The 21,276-nt window shown below is 38.2% G+C and overlaps 1 protein-coding gene across 6 annotated transcripts in view; it reads right to left on the bottom strand.

The window, feature by feature from the left end:
- Nucleotides 1–1,633: 1,633 nt before the first annotated feature.
- Nucleotides 1,634–21,276, bottom strand: part of LOC109090703 (kelch-like protein 13) — a 44,321-nt gene continuing 24,678 nt past the window's right edge. For 3 of the 6 annotated variants that reach the window (XM_042756446.1, XM_042756447.1, XM_042756445.1), the window contains 7 exons: nt 18,097–18,168; nt 14,580–14,724; nt 12,618–12,750; nt 9,376–9,572; nt 8,489–9,284; nt 5,657–5,770; nt 1,634–2,979 (listed from right to left, as the gene is read on the bottom strand). In XM_042756446.1, the coding sequence (XP_042612380.1) occupies nt 2,486–2,979; nt 5,657–5,770; nt 8,489–9,284; nt 9,376–9,572; nt 12,618–12,750; nt 14,580–14,724; nt 18,097–18,168 (1,951 nt within the window). In that variant the 3' untranslated portion in view covers nt 1,634–2,485. The remainder of the gene's footprint in view (nt 2,980–5,656; nt 5,771–8,488; nt 9,285–9,375; nt 9,573–12,617; nt 12,751–14,579; nt 14,725–18,096; nt 18,169–21,276) is intronic. The other 3 variants (XM_042756449.1, XM_042756450.1, XM_042756448.1) reach the window with 1 other exon arrangement.

Genomic DNA, 21,276 nt, shown 5'->3' with positions numbered 1-21,276 from the left:
TTATGGAGGACAGCTGGGATTATGAGTGCAAGGCGTACCCTGTAGAGCTACATTTAGCAGAGAATTGCAGTGCTTTAAAACCCGCCCTTATTTAAATAGTAACAGCATGACTGTCCATACACACTCTTGATGCTCTCATCTGTGGTTGCCCTTGACCCTGCATTTAGTACTGTTTTCCCATGAGGCTTTAATGTAGTTTAGAACAACTGATGCAGCCCAGGGCCACAAGACCAATGAGGCCAAAAAGTCTCCATGCATGTCATGACACATACACTCACTGCACTAGTTACCAATCAAATATATAAACTAAACACACACTGACACAACAAATCAGAGGAGTCGATTAAGTTTGACTAACTAGAGCACAATGGTCTGCTGCTTTACAGAGTTTCTAACCAATGTAAAATGTGTACTTGATTGTGCCCTACAGGGCTTAGAGCAAGTGTGGGCCGAGCCCTGTGCCTCATTTAAGTTGTAATAGATTAGTGACCATATGTTTTGTCAGGAGGCCACACACACTCACACAGATGGTAGTTCACCTGAGCACCACCAGCAAGAAGCAAGAGACAACAATGTCATGAATGGTAGATTTTATTGGACAATACTTCCCCAGTGTTGATTTTAGGAAAAGCAGCCTAAAAGCAATTATGTGGAATTACTTTTAACGCTATTGCTGTTGACCAACAGGTGGCGCTATCATCAAATTGAATATTAAAGTAATCGATGACATTGACTATAGCAATAAGCTTGTAAGAATTATTATATTTAACTCAGAAGTTAACAAATTAATTTTTATTTTATTTTATTTTTATTTATTTTTGTTATTTTGATGTGATTTTGGATTATTGCAGAAATAACCTCTGTGACCACTTAACGTTTAGGAAATATTCTTGTATATTTTGAACTGTAAATACAATCGCCAAAAGTAAAACAAAACACTAAAGTTAGGTCATAAACTATTAAACTTCTGACAACTCTGGAGTTCTGCTATTTATAAAGTTAAAGCAGTCTGAAAAAACTTAGTTCCCGTTCAGCACAATGACTTTTAATGTTCCTGACAACCTCTGTAGTCCTATTTAGTCAGTTGTTATCAACCGCCCTTTTTCAAGACACGACAGCTTTATCAATGACTTTTTTCAAGACACCTGAAAAAAAAGGAAAATTCTCAAGAAGAAGCAATGTATCCTAGTTGTTATCAACCGCCCTTTTTCAAGACACGACAGCTTTATTCTGTCTTATGGTCACATACTGTCTTGCATGTCCACACTTATTTTTGCATGCCTGTCTTATGGTCACATACTGTCTTGCATGTCCACACTTATTTTTGCATGCATTGATGATGTGGACTGTATCAAACTCTTCAGAAAGCCTTGGTGTCTCTGTCCATGATAGCCCATTCAAGTCCATATTAAACACTCTTAACATAGCTGTTTAAGTGGATTCTTGATTATAAAATGGATTGTTCTGATTCCTAGATGCTCAAACATACAATTGTGTTGTGAACCGTGAATAAAACTAATATGGCACTCAAGCCCATTCTGAATTTTAAAGACAATATATGATGTCGATGGACAGTGTATAGAAAAAGCTTTTAAGAAAGCGGAGAACTAAATGAAAATCAAACCAACACTTATTTTTTTTTCCTCAAAATCTTGTTTATTAAATTTAGAAAACACAATTCTGTTAATGGTTCATAACAACAGCAGGAGTAGAGAAATGAAATATCAGTTAGGCAGGGAGGGATGGGGGCAGGCCAACCCCTGAGTTTAAAACGGTTTCCTCATCCTGTGGTCAAAGGTCAACTAACCCCCTGAGAGACAAGAGAATGAGGGTAAAAAACTGGGCAAAGGGTGAGTGTGGACAGAAACAGGGAAAATGAGCAGGCATAATGGAGAGAGAGAGAGAGAGAGAGAGAGAGAGAGAGAGAGAGAGAGAGAGAGAGAGAGAGAATAGTGAGGGGGTAGGCGACCTCAGAATAGGTAGGATCAGGGGAACGTAGTCTTCATAGCAAAACTCTGGAGACTCAGGTAGAAAAGTTGAATTGCAAAGTCATTTGTTGTTCAAGTTAAGGTTATTCCTGCCAAAAGAGACAAAACAAACCCCCCAAATGCAATGTTAACGTGTAGTTACACCCAACCCTGGGAGTGCTTCCATTTTTCTTTCTCATCAAGTGGGGATGGAAGGATTTTTTTCAGCATTTGCTCTCAGGAGGAGAGAAGCGAAGGGATGAGGAAGAGAAGTGGAATCGTTCGAGGGAAGGGATGGGGTTTCACCACAGACACCATTGAAACGTATATCAGTGGGGAGTGCAAACATTGTCTTTTTCCTGTGGGGACAGAGAGAGATAGAGGGAGAAAGAGAGAGAGAGAGAACAAGAGAGACTGCATGGTGATGGGAGTTGCATCTACTCATCCATCTGGCATGTCTTGTCAACCAATCCGTCCGTTTTATTCCTTTGTCTCTCTCACTCTCCCTCCATCCATTCTCAAGGAGCCGACAGAGGAGACTCACGGTTTGGTGAGCCGGAGAGCGAGAGGTCCTCGGGCGGAAATACGGTCAGAGTGCAGGCTCTGATGCCGCCGAGGGACTCGGGCAAGTCGAACACTTTGTGCCATTCATCCTTCTCGGGGTCGTATTTCTGAACAATCTCCACCATGCAGCGATTGTTCCATGAGTAGCCGCCTACCACGTAGATCTTGTTCTCAAACACAGCCACGCCCACGTCGCTCTGCCCGCGAAGCATGGCGGCGATCGGCGTCCACAGGTCCAGGGCGGGACTGTAGTACTCGCAGCTCAGCACGTCGTCATAGTCGCTTGTGCCTCGGAAATGGTTTCCTCCAATGACGTAGAGGCGGTCGCCCACCGTGCACATGCAGTGCAGGCCACGGACCGTGGTCATGGGAGCCTTCTGAGACCACTTATCAGCGTCAGGGTCGAAGCACATGAGCTCCTTCTGAAAGGTGTCGTGGGTTATTCCACCTGCACAACAAACCGCAGAGAGAATTCACATCACTTTCTCTGCCGAAACCCCACACACCTTATGTGTGCACGCTCCTGGAAGCATTAGATATACACAACCAGACATGAATAATGCATAATGTGTGCACGGAAACTCTCTCAAAGTCTGCTGAAGAAAGAGTTAAGATTGAATAATGCATCTTTGAAAACACACACACATAAACATGTCCGCACACTCACCGAAATGAACTAGAGAGGGAAGCGGAGGAAAAAAGACAAGAGGAAAAAGAAAACAGGACATGTCTACAGGGAGGGCTGAAAATAAAGAGAACCATCCCATCAGGCACCTGGGCATCAGCCAACCAGACCCTCCCTCCTCTTCCTCTCTCCATCCCTCCTATTTTTGCCCTCTAACTATTCATCCCTTTACTAAGAGATGAGAATGATTCACTCACACACACACGTACACACTCACACGTACACACACAGACACACACACACACACACACACGTACACAAACACACACACTCACTCACTCTCCTCCTCCAGTGCATCTGTATGAATCAAAACACAAAGCAGAAAGAGAAGAAAGTCTAAAGTGAAATGGTGAGGAAACAGGCACAGGAGAGTGGATGAGGTAAGATTAGGATAAGGAGAAGGACAGATGATGAACACAGCATGAGGCAGCACATAACATGAGACTGTTTCATGCATGCACACTAAAGCTCATGTGAGTGCAGCGCTTAATGCTCCATTGCTTCATGACCCATATAACTGAGAGAGAGAGAGAGCTAGAGAGAGAGAGAGGCATGCAGAAGTAAGGGAGAAGAGAGAGTAGAGCAGAAGTAAGGAGAGAGAGGTGAGAGAGAGAGAGAGAGGCATGCAGAAGTAAGGACACAGACACCAGAGCAAAAACAAAAGGATCAGCAATTCCAAAAATACTCCAGAGAAAAAGCGTAGGTGGAGGAGAGGAAGGAGGATAGAAGTGTGAGAATCAATGTAAATGTGTGTATGATCATCACTAGAAAAGACTTGTGCATGAATAAATACACCATGCTTGAGGCAGAACAGATTGAGACAGTGACATGGAGGAGGGTTTTATATTTTGTGTGCAGTTTTGAAGAGATTGTTTTTACAACAGCTATTAACTCTCCAGAAATGTCACATTGACATTTTTCATTAGCTCCATTCAGAAAGCATTCAATATTTATGAGTGAAACAGAATGTTCAGCATGGAAAAAGACCAATTGGAACTTGATTTTATCCATTTGGATTTAACTGGATTCTAAATAAGATATAATATGGTGAACATGTATTTTCCCTAGCCACATGGCCTTGTATGTCCAAAGAAAACACTGTTTTAGAGGCAGAGAAATAAATACTATTTTAAAAATGGCAAAAAATTAAATAATAGTATACTTGTATGTATATAAAACATTGAAATAATAAATACTACATAATTCTAAAAAAATATTTCTGCCTACAGTGACACTGCCTCATGTACAGCACACACACATCATGTTGAGAATGTTATTTAGAGGTTGCTGGAGGGTTGAATGAGAGTCATCCGTCTCATGCTTGGTAAGAGGGAAAGCTAACTTATGGAAAGGTAAATATTTGTGTGGGAGAAGACGACAGAAAGCCTTGAGCAGCATTATCACAGCTCTCTTCGTGTGTGTGTGTGTGTGTGTGAGAGAGAGATCACACTCCTCCTACATACCTCAATGTTCATTATCACACAGAAACACACTTCTCTGTTTCATGTCATCACTACATCTCCTCCTCTCACCACCCTATCCAACCAACCATCTCTCTCTCTGTTTATCATTCTCAGTGAAAGTAGGACTCATCTCCATAAAGCAGGATTTGACCTGCAATCCTGTAAAGCGAGCATGCGATGGGAACAATCCTGCACAGGGCAAGTTAACATCCTGGGAGAGAGAGTCTGTGTTCCTCTGTTAAGAGAAGTTAAATTCTTGCCATCTGAAAGTGCTTTTGTGCGATAGAGGGAACACACACACACACACAGATCTATAGAGGATCAGTTTGTGTGTGTGGTGAGAACATCTCATTCTCACCCTCCAGATATTCCTCTTCCTGTCAGCGACACCTTACCAGCTACCTGATCTGTGAAAATGTGTTTGAGAATGAGGACGAGTACGTGACTGAATTTTTTCTTGAATTTGTGCACATATTAAAAGGTGAAATGTGTGGTTTAAAGCTGTTCTTGTTGACATTGAAATAAATCAAATCGAATCAAGAGCTTGAGCTTAATGCTTAAAATATTTTTCCTTCTGATTAGGATTGTTTTATACTATATATATGACATATATACTACAGATCAAAAGTTTGGGTTCAGTTACAGTAAGATTTCTTTTTTGTTGTTGAAAGAAATTAATACTTTTAGTCAGGAAGAATACATTAAAGTAATGAAACATAATTTCTTCCACAAAAATATTAAGCAGTACAAATGTCTTGAATATTGATAAAATGTTTGTTGAGCAGCAAATCAGCATAGTTGAATGATTTCTGAAGGGTCATGTGACACTGAACACTGGAGGAATGACTGCTGAAAACCGACAACAATAAATTACATTTTATATTAAATTGACATAGAAAACAGTTGTTTGTTGTAAAAACAAATGTAAAAAACAAATGTCCTCATAACTAACAAACATACAGATATGTGACAGGTACCTGAAATATACATATATCCTCCATAAACGGTGCCTGCGTGTCCATAATGTGGCTCGTTCATTTTGGCCACATACGTCCATTCGTTTGTCCTGGGGTTATAACTCTCCACAGTTGCTGAAGAAAGACAAGAGACAGTGAGAATCAGAGATGAAAACTTGAATGCCAATAAAGATGACTAGACTATCAGCCGATTTGCAATGGATCCCGGAAGAGGTCTAAAGGGGACAGAAAATGAGTTCTTGTACATTAGTCATGCTCTCACAAACAGAGAGAACAGGGATGCTTTAGTGCTCAATTATACACAACCAAACTAGTGTACTTTTACAGCACACTGAACAGATGCAAGTTTAGATTCTGATGACCATTAATATTGGTTCACAGTCCCTCGGCCACAGAGATGATAAACCAATCACAGAACAAACACTTAATGCGGAGTCTGTCTTCTGGCTAAAAGATAGAAGAGCAATAAAATATAGCTTCTCCATGTACTTACTAGCAGTTTATTAAACCAACTGCGTGTAAAATCCTAAACAACAGCAGGTGGAAAATGAGCGGTCTGAAACAGAGCAGGGGAGGTTTTACGACTCTCACACTGATATCCACAGGCTTTGAAATAAAGTGTCAGTGGAGAAAAAAAAAAAAAATCACATTCATTACATATAATTATGGGTATTTAAAGTAAAGATGGGTGCCCATTTGTTCATCATACTTCACAACAGTATAAGTTTATTGTCTACACCTATTTGTTCAAGGTTTTTCTAAAACTGATGTGGTTGACTTTTCAATGGAACCGCCCAAAAAAACCTCTCAGAGCTTTTAAAAGGCAAAATCAGTAAACTATGATCATAAATATAACCTGCACAACATTCATTCACTCAGTCTTCACAACCCCATACATCCACATTCATCAGGATCTGTCAGTCTACATTTATAATAACAGATCACCTCATTTTTTAATTAAAAAACACTGCATTATTTGTCATTCTGCATCTATGTAATAATTCCTAATAATCAGATGCTGATTTTTTGGATATGAAGCTACATCACCAGTTATCTTGGTAATGTAGCTTTTAAAATCGTTCACTTGTCATTGGTATTTAACTTCAGTTTATGCAAATCTTGTACTGAGAGTGACAAATCAAACATACTGGGCAGCAGTAATATTAGACAGCGGGCAAAGTCTTCAAACAGTACGGGGTAAAAAGATTAAATTCAGCTCAAAGCAATAAATTCTACTTGAACGCCATGATGATGGTTGCTATAGAAACAAGGGGCTTGAGTGTCGTCTGACAAACATGAGAAAGGCCGGTGTGTGTGAGTCCATGTAAACTGTATGCAGAGGGCTGTAACCAAGTTTCTTTTTTTCGTGGAAGTGAGCGTGTCAGAGTCCATTATCAAACCTCTGTAGTGTGACGTGTTTGTCTATTTCCTGTCAGTTTTGAGGTGCTGTACATATCTGTTCTGTGTGTTTGTGTGTATAGTAATGAGGAGCATTGCCATGGATGATGGGAAGGTCATTTTTGGTTGTGTGGGCACTGATGTGTTTGCACTCTATGTTCTGGTGTTCTGCTATGTGGAGCTGCCCCTGCGTTTTAATTACCCATGTTCCACTGGGGCATTCACCCTGTGAGAACTATCATCTCTGGTTAAGCTCCACCTTTGCCTGATGCAGTCATACAACCATAGCTGCTGGAATAATGACTATAAAGCAAACAGTGCCAAAAGCGAGAAATGTCTCTCCATATAACGGACATAAATCCTCTACACTATTACTAATTTACCTGAAAGCTTTTTTTAGCAATGGCAATTAGTTTTTGAGTTTCATGATTTCTCACTTTGTTGTTTCCAGGACACCCAAACTTTTGTAGCCTGGAATGATCCAATATAAATTGGGATTTCATTTTTATATATGTTCCTAAATGATTAAAAAAAAAAAAATGTAAATATATTAATATTACAGTTATCCACACATGGTCAACGATATGCAGTAAAGTTATTATCATGATGAAGGCTCGATATGAAAACGGACCTTCAGCAACATGGAAAATCAAATATATATATATATATATATATATATATATATATATATATATATATATATATATATATATTTTTTTTTATTATATTAAATGCATCTTTTTGATCTTATTTTGAACAATTCATCCATGCATACATTTATTTATTTAATTTAAGTAATGATGTTTCATCTAAATGTCATTGCTCAATCTTCCAGTGATATGACAGCCTTCGCCGATCTGATGCACTGCAAGCTCACATCCAGATCTGTGTTAAACCAAAGAACAACTGATGGATAGAACCTCTATCTGTGCTCTACATTGCATCACAAAACACAATGGTGTCTGCACAAACCATGTTTAACCTCACTGCATCTAAACCATCATTTAATGTAGCTGTAATTTTTGATCTTGCGTAATTTTGTCCATGGTTCTGAAGGTGGAGGTGATGTCAAGTATCCTGTCCATGTTGGTATCTACCTAATTATGCTAGCTTCTACAGAAGTGATGAAAGGATTTTGAGTCACGGCCCACCAGTTGAGAACAACTGAAATGATTAGCAACACCCCTTAGGGGGCAGCACTACTGACAAACCGGCTCTCCTTCAGCATCAAGTCAAATCTTTCTAAAATTAGGACCAACCAAAAATACCAAGACCTTTTAAGCATTTCATTTTTTTTTTTTTGCATCCACACATAATTAGCGCTTGAAGACACCTATTAATGTTATATTTACAAAACATGTCAACAACTGAGGCACAGCGTGTCCCTTGGAAATCTGTCTCCTGCTGTGACACTAAAATCCCTTCCTGACTCACCCAGCTCTCCTGCAGCGTTTCTCCCGCCCACAGCGTAGAGATGTCCTTTGAGAGCGCTCAGATGAAAAAAGGTCCTCTTCTCATTCAGACACGCCACCTGAATCCACTTGTTATACCGCGGGTCGTATCGAAACACGGTATCCACAGCTGTTTTACCTTTCGTGTCATAGTTACTCTGTCCCCCGACCACATACAAAAAGTTCCCGATCACTGCGATCCCATGCTGGTAGCGCGGGGCGTCCATGGGTGCAAGTGCCTTCCATTCATGTGCTTTTTCGTCAAAAAGTCGCAACTCTTTACTTACAACCAGCTGTTGCCGTAGCACGCCCCCTAGTGTCACTAAATGGGTATTGTCTGAACGGATGACAGTTCGTTCCGACTGCATCACCGGCTGCATGTATGGCATCATCTGGTAGTTGCTGGCTTCTAATAAAAGATTAACACAAGTATTGTCCGTACGCATGAAGTCGACAGTTTGTACGTGGTTTATGAGTTCTGTCGGACTCATTAGGGGGAATCGGATATTGCGCATGAGCTTGGCGGCGTATTCCATTCGGCCTTCTTCGTAGCGTAACCAGCGGCACGCAGATTTGAACAGGTCCAGCTCGCTGCAGTGTTTTAGACTGTTGGAGGAGAGCACAAACGCTAGACGTTCGAAAGGAAGTTTGACGAACTCGCCGGTGCCAAGTAGCGAGGGGAAATTCTTCAGGATAAAGTTGTTGACGTATTTGTCCACCTCTGTGAGGTTGTAGGTGTTGGCGATGCGCCCCACCTCCACGCAGTTGTCCAGCGACACCTAAGAGGAGGTAGGAACTGTGTTTTAACATTACAAATTACATTGCAGAATAAAAGCTTTCTCATTTCAAACATTTTGAACAGTGTCCTACCCCAGAAATGAGAAAGACTTTGCAAAAGTCAAGGACAGGCAGGATCTGGAGAAAGCTAGCAGCCTCTAGGGTGTCCTGTAGGTTCTCCATGTTGAGAGAGAGTTTGGCGGTGTAAATGAAGTCTATAATCTTCTTTAGCCCTATTCGATTTACACCATGCAGCTTTATACACATCAAATCCTGCTCTTTCATTCCACCTGAGGAAAAAAAAAAGAGAAAGAGAGGAAGAGATGATGGGGGGAGGAGATGAAAGTAAGAGAAAATCAGTGCAAAGACATATTCAAGCAAAACGGATATAAAAAGGGGAAAAGCAGATGAAGAGAATGAGGAAGAAAAGAATGGGCGAGGGATTGCCAAAAAACATTGCAAACGAGCGGATCAAAGGCAGAGAGGGAAGAGTGACAGAAACAATAAGGAGAATGAGAGAAAGAGGAAAACAGAGAGAAGATAAGTGAGTCTCATTGCAAGCTGTCACCAATTCTCTTTACCATGATAATTAGCCACTTATTCAAGAGCCACGTTTGAAATAAATCAAACCACTTCCATTAATTCAGATGTGATTCCTCAACTACACAGAGATGGAGAAAGACAGAAGAAAAGATAGAGAAAAAGATAAGTAGAACAAAGATAAGTAGAACACAAGGGGAGAATGAAAGAGAGTGACAGAAATGCTCATGGCACACGTGTGAGCAGGACTTTGACGAGCTTACAAATATTACTGACCTATAAACAGATACAGCACATTACTCAGCTATATACACATTCCATATACAACCGAACACGATTAGTGTGTTTGTGCACGACCTGACATAATCAAATATAACAAAGAAATAACTTATAAAAAAAGAAGAATATATAAAAAAAAATTCAAAAACTATCCCACAGAAGAATGTGTTATTAACCCAGTCAAATTTTAATGATAAAAAACTGCCAAGTAAATAAAATAAGTCTGTAAAACTATCTTTAAAAATAAGTGATCAAAATCTTGAAAAAAAAAAAAGTAGTATTGCTCTAAAATGCTGCAACCAGTCCTTGGGTTTCCAACTATCTGGTGTAAAATGTTCACTGCAGAGGCGGGTGTTGGACATGATCCTTAGCTCTCCATCAAAATAAGTCTGTAAAACTATCTGGTGTAAAATGTTCACTGCAGAGGCGGGTGTTGGACATGATCCTTAGCTCTCCATCAAAGTGGCTCTTCACAAAATTAATCTTTCTCATCTTGATATCATAATTTTTAGGAAATTTAAACAAGAAGACCAAGCTGTTTTGTAAATTATCACAACCAGGTAATATATATTAACGTGACAAAGGCACAGCTAGCAAACTGTAGTAACTAACGTAATTCCAATAACTCATGACTGAGCTGACAAACCACTGAGGCTAATACGCTCTAGTAATTATAGTGCTAGGGGAGGGGCCATGCTCAGTGGCTCCAGTGCGTCATTAAGACCCGCCCAAAAAAATCCTGAACACAAAAATGGTGAAAAACTGTGTAATGGTCTAACTCCATAATTCAGTACTACATAGTTCAGTCTTTATAACAATTTAAAAAATGTCCAATCTTAACATTTAATATTACAATTTTAAACGTATTCTTGTGATTGCAAAGCTGAATTTTTAGCAGTCATTACTTTGGTTTTCAGGGTCATATGATCCTTCAGAAATCATTTTGAGATTTATTACTCAAGAAAATGTATTATTATCAATGTCAAAAAGAGTTGTGCTATTTAATAATTTCTCTTTTTATGTTCTTTTGACATAATATTGTGTGCATTTGGTTAAGAAGACAAGAAAGAGAACAGAACTGTGGCTTATTGCGTGCATTTGTGTGCAAAAAACTGGTAGCACGATCTCATGCTTGAATGGCTTAAAACACTTTAATGTTTAAACTGACAAGACTTAAAACATGTGAGAACAAAAAATGTTCTTGAGGAAGCAGCACTGGCCCGATCGTTCAGATAGGTGACTGGTTTTAGCATCCTGTTTACATCAGGTAAGCTAACTGTATTCGCAGATGAACATAAAAAATGTTACATATCACTATTTGTGAACGAGCCAGTGCAATGCAAATACGTCTGAAAGGTCTGACAGAACAAAGATGCCACATATTGTGTGTTGTTTGTTTAAAATCCACCTCACATCGTGAAAACAATGCTTGGGATAGCACTATCAAAACTTAATGATGTAGACAGTTTGATGTTGAATATTCATCCAAATGATGGTGAAAACCAAAATATTTCTGTGCTAAAATAGCATTTGCATGTTCAAAAAGTAAAGAAATGCTTATATTACTTCATTGACCAACGGAGCAAACCAACCCTGTGACGTCACACGCTGAGGTATAGGCACTCTTACTCCAAAAGCTATAGCAAAACATCCTTTTTTCTTTAAAATGGTTACATTAATCGTGTTTGTTATATATTTTTAATTAAACGGGAACTCACTTTACTAAATAATGTAAGCTTGACTGAATTCTGTATTTTTGTGGACTGATTCAGAATCATGATGTATTGATAAACTGATTTCCCCCAGCTCTAGCTAGGGAATGGTGTTAGCCTGAAGAAAGAGGATTCCCTGGACACACTGCTTCTTTAGAATTGTTTTAGTGCTCTCTCATAACAGTTTTACATTAAAAACTAATCCATAAATGGCTTGTTCAGACAATACCCATTTTTTAGGGAATAGCTGAATTCAATTCAAATAATGAAATGAAGTCCTTTCCATTGAACTAATTATCTCTGAACAAGCTTTTCCAAATAACCCCGAGCAAATCCCTTGTTTCTTATCTTTTTTTTTTTTTTTTTTTTACCTCTCTTGATTTGTTCTTTCTTCTCAAGAAACAGAGTATGCTTCTGAGAGAGAGAGAGAGAGGCCGAGTGAGGGAGGGGTTGAATGGAGAGAGAATCAAGCTCTGAAGAAAAGTCTCTGGTGAGACTAAATGAGACTGACATGTTACTGATATTTACATGTTTAACAGACTAAAATAAAAGCAACAGAGGATTTAAAGGGACAGTACTAAGCAAAAACCAAAACAATCCAGTATAGCCAAATTCTATTGTACAGTACATCAACATTGTCTGTAACTGGAGTCTCTTTTCTCTTACTCTTCTGTCAAACTTTGACCTTTCAGTCCCAAAACACCTCCGTTTTTTTTTCTTCCTTCCTTTATCCCTTCCTCATCTGGAAACTTGGCTTCACCTCACCTAATCCTTTGTTATCCCATGTCTTGTTCCCTCGCTCACCTGTAAACATGGCTTTAAAGTAGTCGCTGGAGGAGGCCATCATGGCTCGGTGAACAGGAAACGCCTCATCCCCATCTCCTGCCACCAACGTGACATCACACAGCAGGCCCTCTATCCTCAACTGGTCAAAACCCTGAGAGACGGAGAGAAGAAAATAAAACACAGAGGAAGTAAGAGAAGTGACAGGCATTTCTGTAATGGACTTAATGAATTCACTGAGGAGGAGGAGGAAAGTGATTGAACGAAATGTTCTTGAGAAAAAAAAAACATCAACAAAAACACAATATAATCTGTTGTTATCACCCAAAAAAACAGAGTGTGAATATTAAGTAGCTGTATCATTACTATGTGTCCCATGAGAGTCATTTCTGAATAAAAGATTGTGGGGTTAATTAATGAATAGGAGGTCAGATGCATGAGGGGACTAGAGCAGAGATGGACTCCCATGGCAGAGACGAGCTATAATTAAAAGGACAGAGCCATTGTCCACACACATACACTCTCACTCTCTCTCTCTCTCAGAGCCGCTGTGTCATGCTCAATCCAGCAGCATGTGCAAAAGCAAATGCCAAGCATGTGATAGGACATGAAATAAGGCACAATCCAATCAGTGCTACACTTACTGAAATTACACATAAGCTTTTTAAGCACCAAACACTGTACTACACCCTCAGGGCTGGATGATTTGTGACAAACTGCATGATAAATGTGGAAAAGCCAACTGGCTGTCTTTACCTGCCTCATAAAATCAGCGTCTGACACAAAATCTAAAACTAAAAGCTTGGCTTGTGATGTGCCTCATTCATAAGACACTTTGGATAAAAGCATCTGCTAAATGTCTACATGTAAAATGTAAAAGATGACAACACTATGCTTTTGCTGCATCTAATTTGACAATAAAAGCCTTTTGTGTTGAGGCATCCACATTTACAAACACTGTGTGAAGGTGTTTGTGGGCTTTATGTATATTGGGTCACTATGGAATTAATAATCTATATTAAAAATAATGATACTTTTACATTATTATTATTATCATCATTATTATTATGAGAATGTTAAAATTAAACAAAAAATAAATAAAATAAAATAAAAAAATTATTTGGGCTCATTTTTTCATCACAAATATGCAGCTTTTTTTTTTTTTTTTTTTTTACAAAAGAAATGAATGTACAACAAAAAACACATGCTAAAACACACTAAACCAGCTCTCATTCTGTGTATGTTTGGTGTGTGAGGACACACAGAGCCTGGGGATAAACATCCAATCAAATGAAAAGAGTGCCGGTTCCTATCAAATCACAGGAATCAAATCATTTTTCCAGCAGTCAGTGATACTGCAGGGGGGTGAGAGCTGCTGTGTTTTAGGACACATGTGCCATGTGACAGATTTAAATTGAAATGATTTCATCTGAGAGCGGCTGTTATCAGCTGCAGCTTCTTTCAAATATTGTTTATCCGTGGAATTTCGATTTAACAAACTGATTCAATCCTAATAAACTGCAATTTGAAGTTCATATAAACACAGTTCACCTCTTGCACCACCACATCATGCAACAGTGGCCAAATAAATATGAACCAATGCGGGAATCAGGTGACCTTCACTTATTGATCTGTCTGCAATGACTCACTGGAAAATTCCAATTAAATTCTCACCTTTGTTCCCACACAAGCACATGCTGGCACTTATCAGGTGACCCACAGATAGGTGCTAATGAATGTTCTCATGGACCTTGGGTAGGACTGAGCCCACCACTGATGAGGATTATGATCATATTACTATCTTTATGTGTGAACTAAAGCCTGACTGCCAGTAACAGCAGAGATGACCTTCACAGTCTCTTCCGAACACACACACAAACAAACTCTCACGTGTGACATGATGCCAGAATGGCAGATGGTGACACCCCACATACCCACACCGACATTTAGTAAGAGACATATGTAAATCACACACACACTTACCTGTAAAACCACAGAGCTGTGTGTGTTGCTGGTAAAGAAGCGTGTGTTTCCTGTTTTTGCGGCCTGCAAGTGGGAAGAGAGCCCCATTTCACTGCATCCCAGTGACACCTTCATCATCTGAGCATCATCATCTTCCACCAGTGATCTGGCCATCAGAGAAAGAAACAAGAGAGAAGAAAGGTTAAAATGCAGTTATAATCTGTTAAATGTGAGAGTGGTACAGACAGCACTGTGTGAAAAGATCAAATATGTTTTGACTGTAAACGCAATATTGATTCATTAGATGTGAAACAGATGTGGTGCGTCCTGATTCTTCTCCACGAGTACAGTACAGAAACCTTCCTCAAATGATAAACATGTCGCACAGACACATACACAACTGAACATTCACAACATAAAGCACATGTAGAATGGCAGAAGTTTAACACAATGTTACACAACAAACATGAGGTCAAAGATTTCAGAAACTTACTGTAAAGAACCTAAAACTAATATTCATGAGAAATGTTGTTTTGCCAATTTACTAATAAGACAAGAAAATGTTTTTTCTTTTGTTTGTTTTTTCCTGTTGACCTTACTTTTTAGGGCACATGTATAAAGAAAAGCATCATGAAACCCAATTAAACTGGTCTATGTTCTTTCAGATGTTGCGGTCAACTGGCTCAGCCTTTTCCAAGCCTCATGGTGAAAAAGCAAACAGTCAGAACATTTTAAGATCAACCACTGCTGCAAATAACAGTGGAATAAAACCAGACAGTCATTTATCTCTTTTGATTTCTTCTTTCTATTTCTGATATAACTGAAGTATATATTTAATATATTTGTGACAATCAGCACGTGACAGTGTCAATGGTAGCATCACATAAGAGATGCCAATTTCAATTGCTCAGAAAAGTGGCACTGGTCACAAAAATGACAAATTGGGATTTTGTTCCTCACATTTGTGTCATGAGAGAAACATTTCACATGCATTTTACTACACTCTGTATGATTTTTTAAAAAAAGAAATTAATACATTTATTCTGCAAGGATTCATTAAATTTATTATAAGTGACAGTGAAGACACTTTTTGATGTAAAAAAAAAATCAATTTTAAATAAATGCTGTTCTTCTGAAACGTCTGTTTAAAGAGTCCTGAAAAAATATCATTGTTTCCACAAAAATAATAAGCAGAGCAACTGTTTTCAACATTGATAAGAAGAAATGTTTCAGAATATTACCAAATTAGCAGATTAGAATGATTTCTGAAGGATCGAGTGACATTGAAAACTGAATTAATGACTCTGCTTTGCCATCACAGGAATACATTACATTTTAAAATGAATTAAAATAGAAAACACTTATTTTAAATTCACTGTTTTTACTGTATGTGGTCAAATAAACAAAGCCTTTTGTTTTGTTTTTTACTGACCCCAAACCCTTGAATGGTACTGTACACAAACACAAATGGATAAATATTAACCCCCTTCAACTAACCCCCTCTGTAAACTAAAAAGCACAAGTCAAGAGGTGGACAAGAATATTTCCAGGTCAGTGAATATCCACTGGAGTATGGTTAAAATGAGTGTAAGAAAGAGACCGCTGGGGGACACCACCTCGTAGAGATCATTACTCTGAAAGATCTACAAGCTTCTGTGGTTGCCCTGGTGCTTCAGCACAGAGTAGCAAAGAGAAAGCCACTGGTCAAAAATGGCATATGACATCTCTGCTACAGTTTGCCAGGTTGTGAGAGACACCGAGGACAGCTGGAAGAAGGTTCTATCGGATGAGACTAAAATAGATTTTTGGCTCTCATACCAAGTCAGAAAACCACTGACCCCACTTTGCTTGCAGCATCATACGTAAGAGATGATTCTCTGCACACCAAGAAGGCTTGAGAGGGTAAAATTATACAGCAAAACAGAGCAATCCTGAAAGAAAACCTGACAGAGCCTACAAGATACCTGTGATGGAGGATTTATTCTTCAGGAAAACAACAAGCTCAAAAGCAAGCCAAAGATAAACAGGAATGGTGTAAAAACAGCAAATGTCAAAATCCAAGATAAAGTTTAATTGTAAGTTTTTACTTACATAAATACAATCAAAGACAAAGCCACTTTCATCAGTGAGCAGTCAATGCAATTTGATTTAAACCTTCCAATGCTACAGTTTCTAATAAAGTTCCCAGCCAACTGGCTCCGTTTTATTTACTTTCTAAATCTAATTCGTTTTCACAATTGGTGCTTGGCGAGTGTTAATTCTGGACCCTGTAAGCATATTAAATGATGAATAATTAAAAAGGCCTCATAATAAGCTCTTACGGTTACTCTGGGGCTTAGCAAAGATGGCTCCTAAAGCTTGTGTATTTTCAGACTACTGAAGAACTGTGCGCAGGACAACAGCAGATATACTATGAATGGTTTTATTAATTCTGTCTAAGTACTCAAGCTTTTAACATGGAAACTAAAGGTTTTATGAATGAGGCCTCGGGACAGGACTTCAATGATCAACACAGCACTATGACATTTATTTCACAGACCTTCCCCTCACAGCTTCGAGCTTCATGGTTTTAACAATGAGATCTAACCAGGATATCCAACCAGGATGTATCGCCCTTTCATCTGGATACACACTGCCTTGGCTGAAAGGAATGTGGGTCAGAGGATGTAGGGTCAGAAAACTGTAGTATTGTGATACTAATGTCACGATACAGAATCAATACACTGGTAGAACTTATTTTCCAATTCAAGGCATTTTTAATAATTTGTAAAGTATTTTTATGCATCATGTTTAACTGGAATTCCCGAGGGAAAACTACATTACCCATGATTCTGTGAAGAAATCTCAACCAATCAGAGAATTCAAAACCAAAAACCTTTGAGCACCCAACCCCTAAGATCTCAAACTACTTAAATATTTGCACACACAGACACACACACTCTCATATACATACATATATTGCATTAAACGTCAAATAAATTGTTTCTAATAATCGACATCTTCAAATCAACAGATTCATATTTCTCCATTTTTAATTCAATTATGTAATTCACAATTCTTAATGGGATAGTGGTAATAGATTTTCAAATACTTTTTTGCTTCAAATTAAAGTTTGTAATGCTGTTATTTGTTATGTGGCCGTTTGGTTTGGTTTATGGCTTATCTTTAACAAATAATTTTTAAAAATACCTATGGAAAAAAATTAATGGGAATAATACACAGTCCAGCACCAAAACCACTGAAAAAGTAGACTCTTTTGCAACCAAGTGCAACTTTTGCAACCAAAAAGTTGCACTCTTTTGCAAGCAAGAACAATAATATGTAATGTATCATGACCCAAGTATTAACATAGAATCGTGAGGAAGGAACAAAGATGATTCCCAGTTCAACTGAGCTCTAGAGGATGGTCAAATAGGTCAGGGGTGTCACTATGAGACAATGAGCAGGTCAAATGAAAGGAGGTTAAAAAAAAGGAGGCGCCAAAAATGGCAGGCACAGTCACATGACACAAAGCACAGGCAGCTGATTGGTGCATTACCCTGTCAGGTGATAGGTTGGAGATGCAGCAAGCAGAGAGTGGGTGGTCCACACCACAAACGAGTGCTGGTGGCTGCCAGAAACAACGAGAAATATAGCGTCACTAAATACATGCACATTCCCATAAAACATGCAAACACATGCAGCCCGATGTGACAGGTGTCAATCGACAAACTCAAGAACTGGACTGACAGAGAGTGAGAAATCATGAGGGTATACATTCAATTAAGTAGTTTCAATTGATCTGAGCCTCTAAATTACCGATACAGTTGATGATGATGATTGTAGTGAAGCAAATCAGCTTGATGAAGACAACTTGATATGAAATGGCAAAGAGTGGAAGAGATACAGATGGATGAACAGAGAGAGAGAGAGATCAAGAACCAGGGCAAGCAAAAGAGCATTAGCTTTAACAGGATTCTTTAATAATTCTGTATTATGGAGAACAGGAAGAACAGAACTGAATGAGACAGTAGAACAGCTGGCCTGTCACACACACACACGGACCTCAACATATTCTGCTTCGATTAACCAACATCCTTTTCAACTCTCCTGGACGAGATCCCTGCCTGTTAATTAGGATTTGAGGGCGCACACACACACAGTTCTGCTCTCTATTTCTCCTGATTCAGATCATATCTCTGCAAATCAGTTCCTTCACCCTGGGCATTTACTCCTCAGAGAGGAGAATTAGAAACCCACCTGAGGTCTGTCTGATAATGACACATCAAACATTAGCAAATGGGTAAAAATAGAGAGAGTGAGAGAGAGAGATATAATGGTTTGATATTTGAATATATGCTGGCATTCTGTTGTGCCCTTTCTAAACTGTTCTTCCTAAAAAGACATTATAGTGAACGACGACTTTAAATCAAGGAAAGGGTTACGGGAATTTTCCAGGAACAGCTTAAGCTCTTTTGACAGTATATAGCCATGTCATGTTGTCAATTACCTCACGTTATCACGTCAACTCTCCCCTCAGGTTATAAGATAAAGGAAATGCAGTAATGCACTTACAATGGAGGCCTAGCAGGCAAATGAGTTTCAAGGCCAAAATGTGAAGCAAGCTCAGATTTATGTTGAGGCACTTACACAACTGTTCAAATTTGGGGGCCGGTAAGACTTTTTAAAAACATTTTCAAGTAAGTATTTTATGCTCAGCAAGGCTGAATTTATGTACTCAAATACAGAAAGAATAGAAATGACGTTTAATATTATTACAATTTAAAATGCAATTTATTCCTGTGACCGAAAAGCTGAAATTCTAACAATCATTACTCCAGTCTTCATTCTTCATGATCCTTCAGAAATCATTCTAATATGTTGATTTGGTGCTCAAAGTTAAAAACAGCTGTGCTGCTTAATATTTTGCAACCATTTAGCATTCTTTGATGAATAAAAAGTTCAAAAGAACAGCATTTATTTGAATAGAATTTTTTGTAACAATGTTAAAGTATTAACTGTCACTTTTGATCAATATTATGTGTCCTTGCTGTAGTTGAATTTAAAGCTGAATTGTCCATTTGTGGTGGGATTAAATTTTTAAGTGAGTTAACATCTGATTAAAGATTACTGATGTCATTTTGTCGATGAATAAGGTGACTAATTTGCTACTCGTTATTTTATCACGTAGTGTAGGAGAGTGTGTGTGGCTTCGCACTACTGGAGTGAAAGTGCATGTATGAGTGTGTGATTTGTGGGCAGGAATGTGGAGGGTTTTTTTTGTATTGTTTTAATGCATATTTAAATTCCAGAAAAATCCTCCCGTTTTCATGCCAGGGTGTGCGTGACTCACATGGCAACTCAGATTTGCTCGGTGACACACACAAACAGATTTTAGAGATTGGAGTGTTGATTGAAAGGGTGATGATACAGAGACTCAGATACTGACAGATTAGCATGAAACAACAAGATCAAACAAGCACATCAGAATCAGAAAGAGCTTTATTGCCAAGTATGCTTGCGCATACAAGGAAATAGTTTTAGTGACATAAGCTTCCAGTACACAGAGACAACAACAACAACACACAGACAAAAAAAAAAAAAAAAAAAGACAAATATTACAAAATAAAAAAATAAAAAAAATTGTTAGAACAGTTGTTCTTTAGATGATAATGGAATAGAATAGAGTGAGATGCAGGGATGTACCAGGATGGAGGGGTAACAAATAAATATAAGGATATTGCACATTTTTATTGCATAAGTGGGGAACATTTAACTGTTACTGAGGTAGATTGCCTGGGGGAAGAAACTGTTCTTGTGCCTGGCTGTCCTGGTATTTGCGGCTCTGAAGCGCCGGCCAGATGACAAAAGTTAAAAAAGGGGGAGGAACAAATCAGGCTACAAGAATCTGTTTCTGTTCAAAATTAGGGAGGAACAAATAATACAGTCCAAATTATGCACATGAAGAGGATGGTGCAACGGCAAAATACATACATTTTAAAAGTAAAATATTTCCACTGGAATCAGTATCAAAAATGTTGAATGTCAAACATAACGATAAAAAGTATTTTTAAAAAGTCCCCAAATAAGTGACCCCCATTATAAAACCCTAGGGTATCCATATTACAGAATAACCTGAAAATATGACGCAATTTAATTTGATAGATACTTAACCTGAATTGAGACTTTTGCCATACAGTGAATGTTCTCATATTTTTAGAAAAATTAAATAAAGGTAAATTAAAAAGCCACTTCTGATCAATTTAATGTATCCTTACTGAAAGTATTAATTTCTTCATAAAGCCCTTTGTATTGTTTTTAAACAAATATATCTGATGTATTTTCTTAATATTCTATTCCAAGCCTTAAAATGCATATAACATCATAAAAACTGCAGTGATTTAATTAATTATATATAAAAAAAATTATGAATAGAGAAATCTATGTATATAAATTGCCTCATTCATTAGAAAACTAAATGTAACCAAAATGTATATTAATAAATAAAAATCGGCTCAATATTACACTTTTATGAAACATTTCTGACACTTGTGAACAACTGTGATGACAGAACGGTAAGGTTGATTTCAGATGTGATTCAGTGTAAACAGAGCTGAAGTCACAGTCACTAAATAGTACCATACAGCACAAATGTCACGCAATAAACAAAAACAACCTAACAACGTATCCAAGTGGGAAAAACTGAGATCCCTGCAGCTCAACATTTTTCACTTAATTT

This window comes from Cyprinus carpio, chromosome A5 (assembly GCF_018340385.1).
Source record: "Cyprinus carpio isolate SPL01 chromosome A5, ASM1834038v1, whole genome shotgun sequence".
NCBI classification, from domain to species: Eukaryota; Metazoa; Chordata; class Actinopteri; order Cypriniformes; family Cyprinidae; genus Cyprinus; species Cyprinus carpio.
This window is presented reverse-complemented; position numbering and strand designations above follow the sequence as displayed.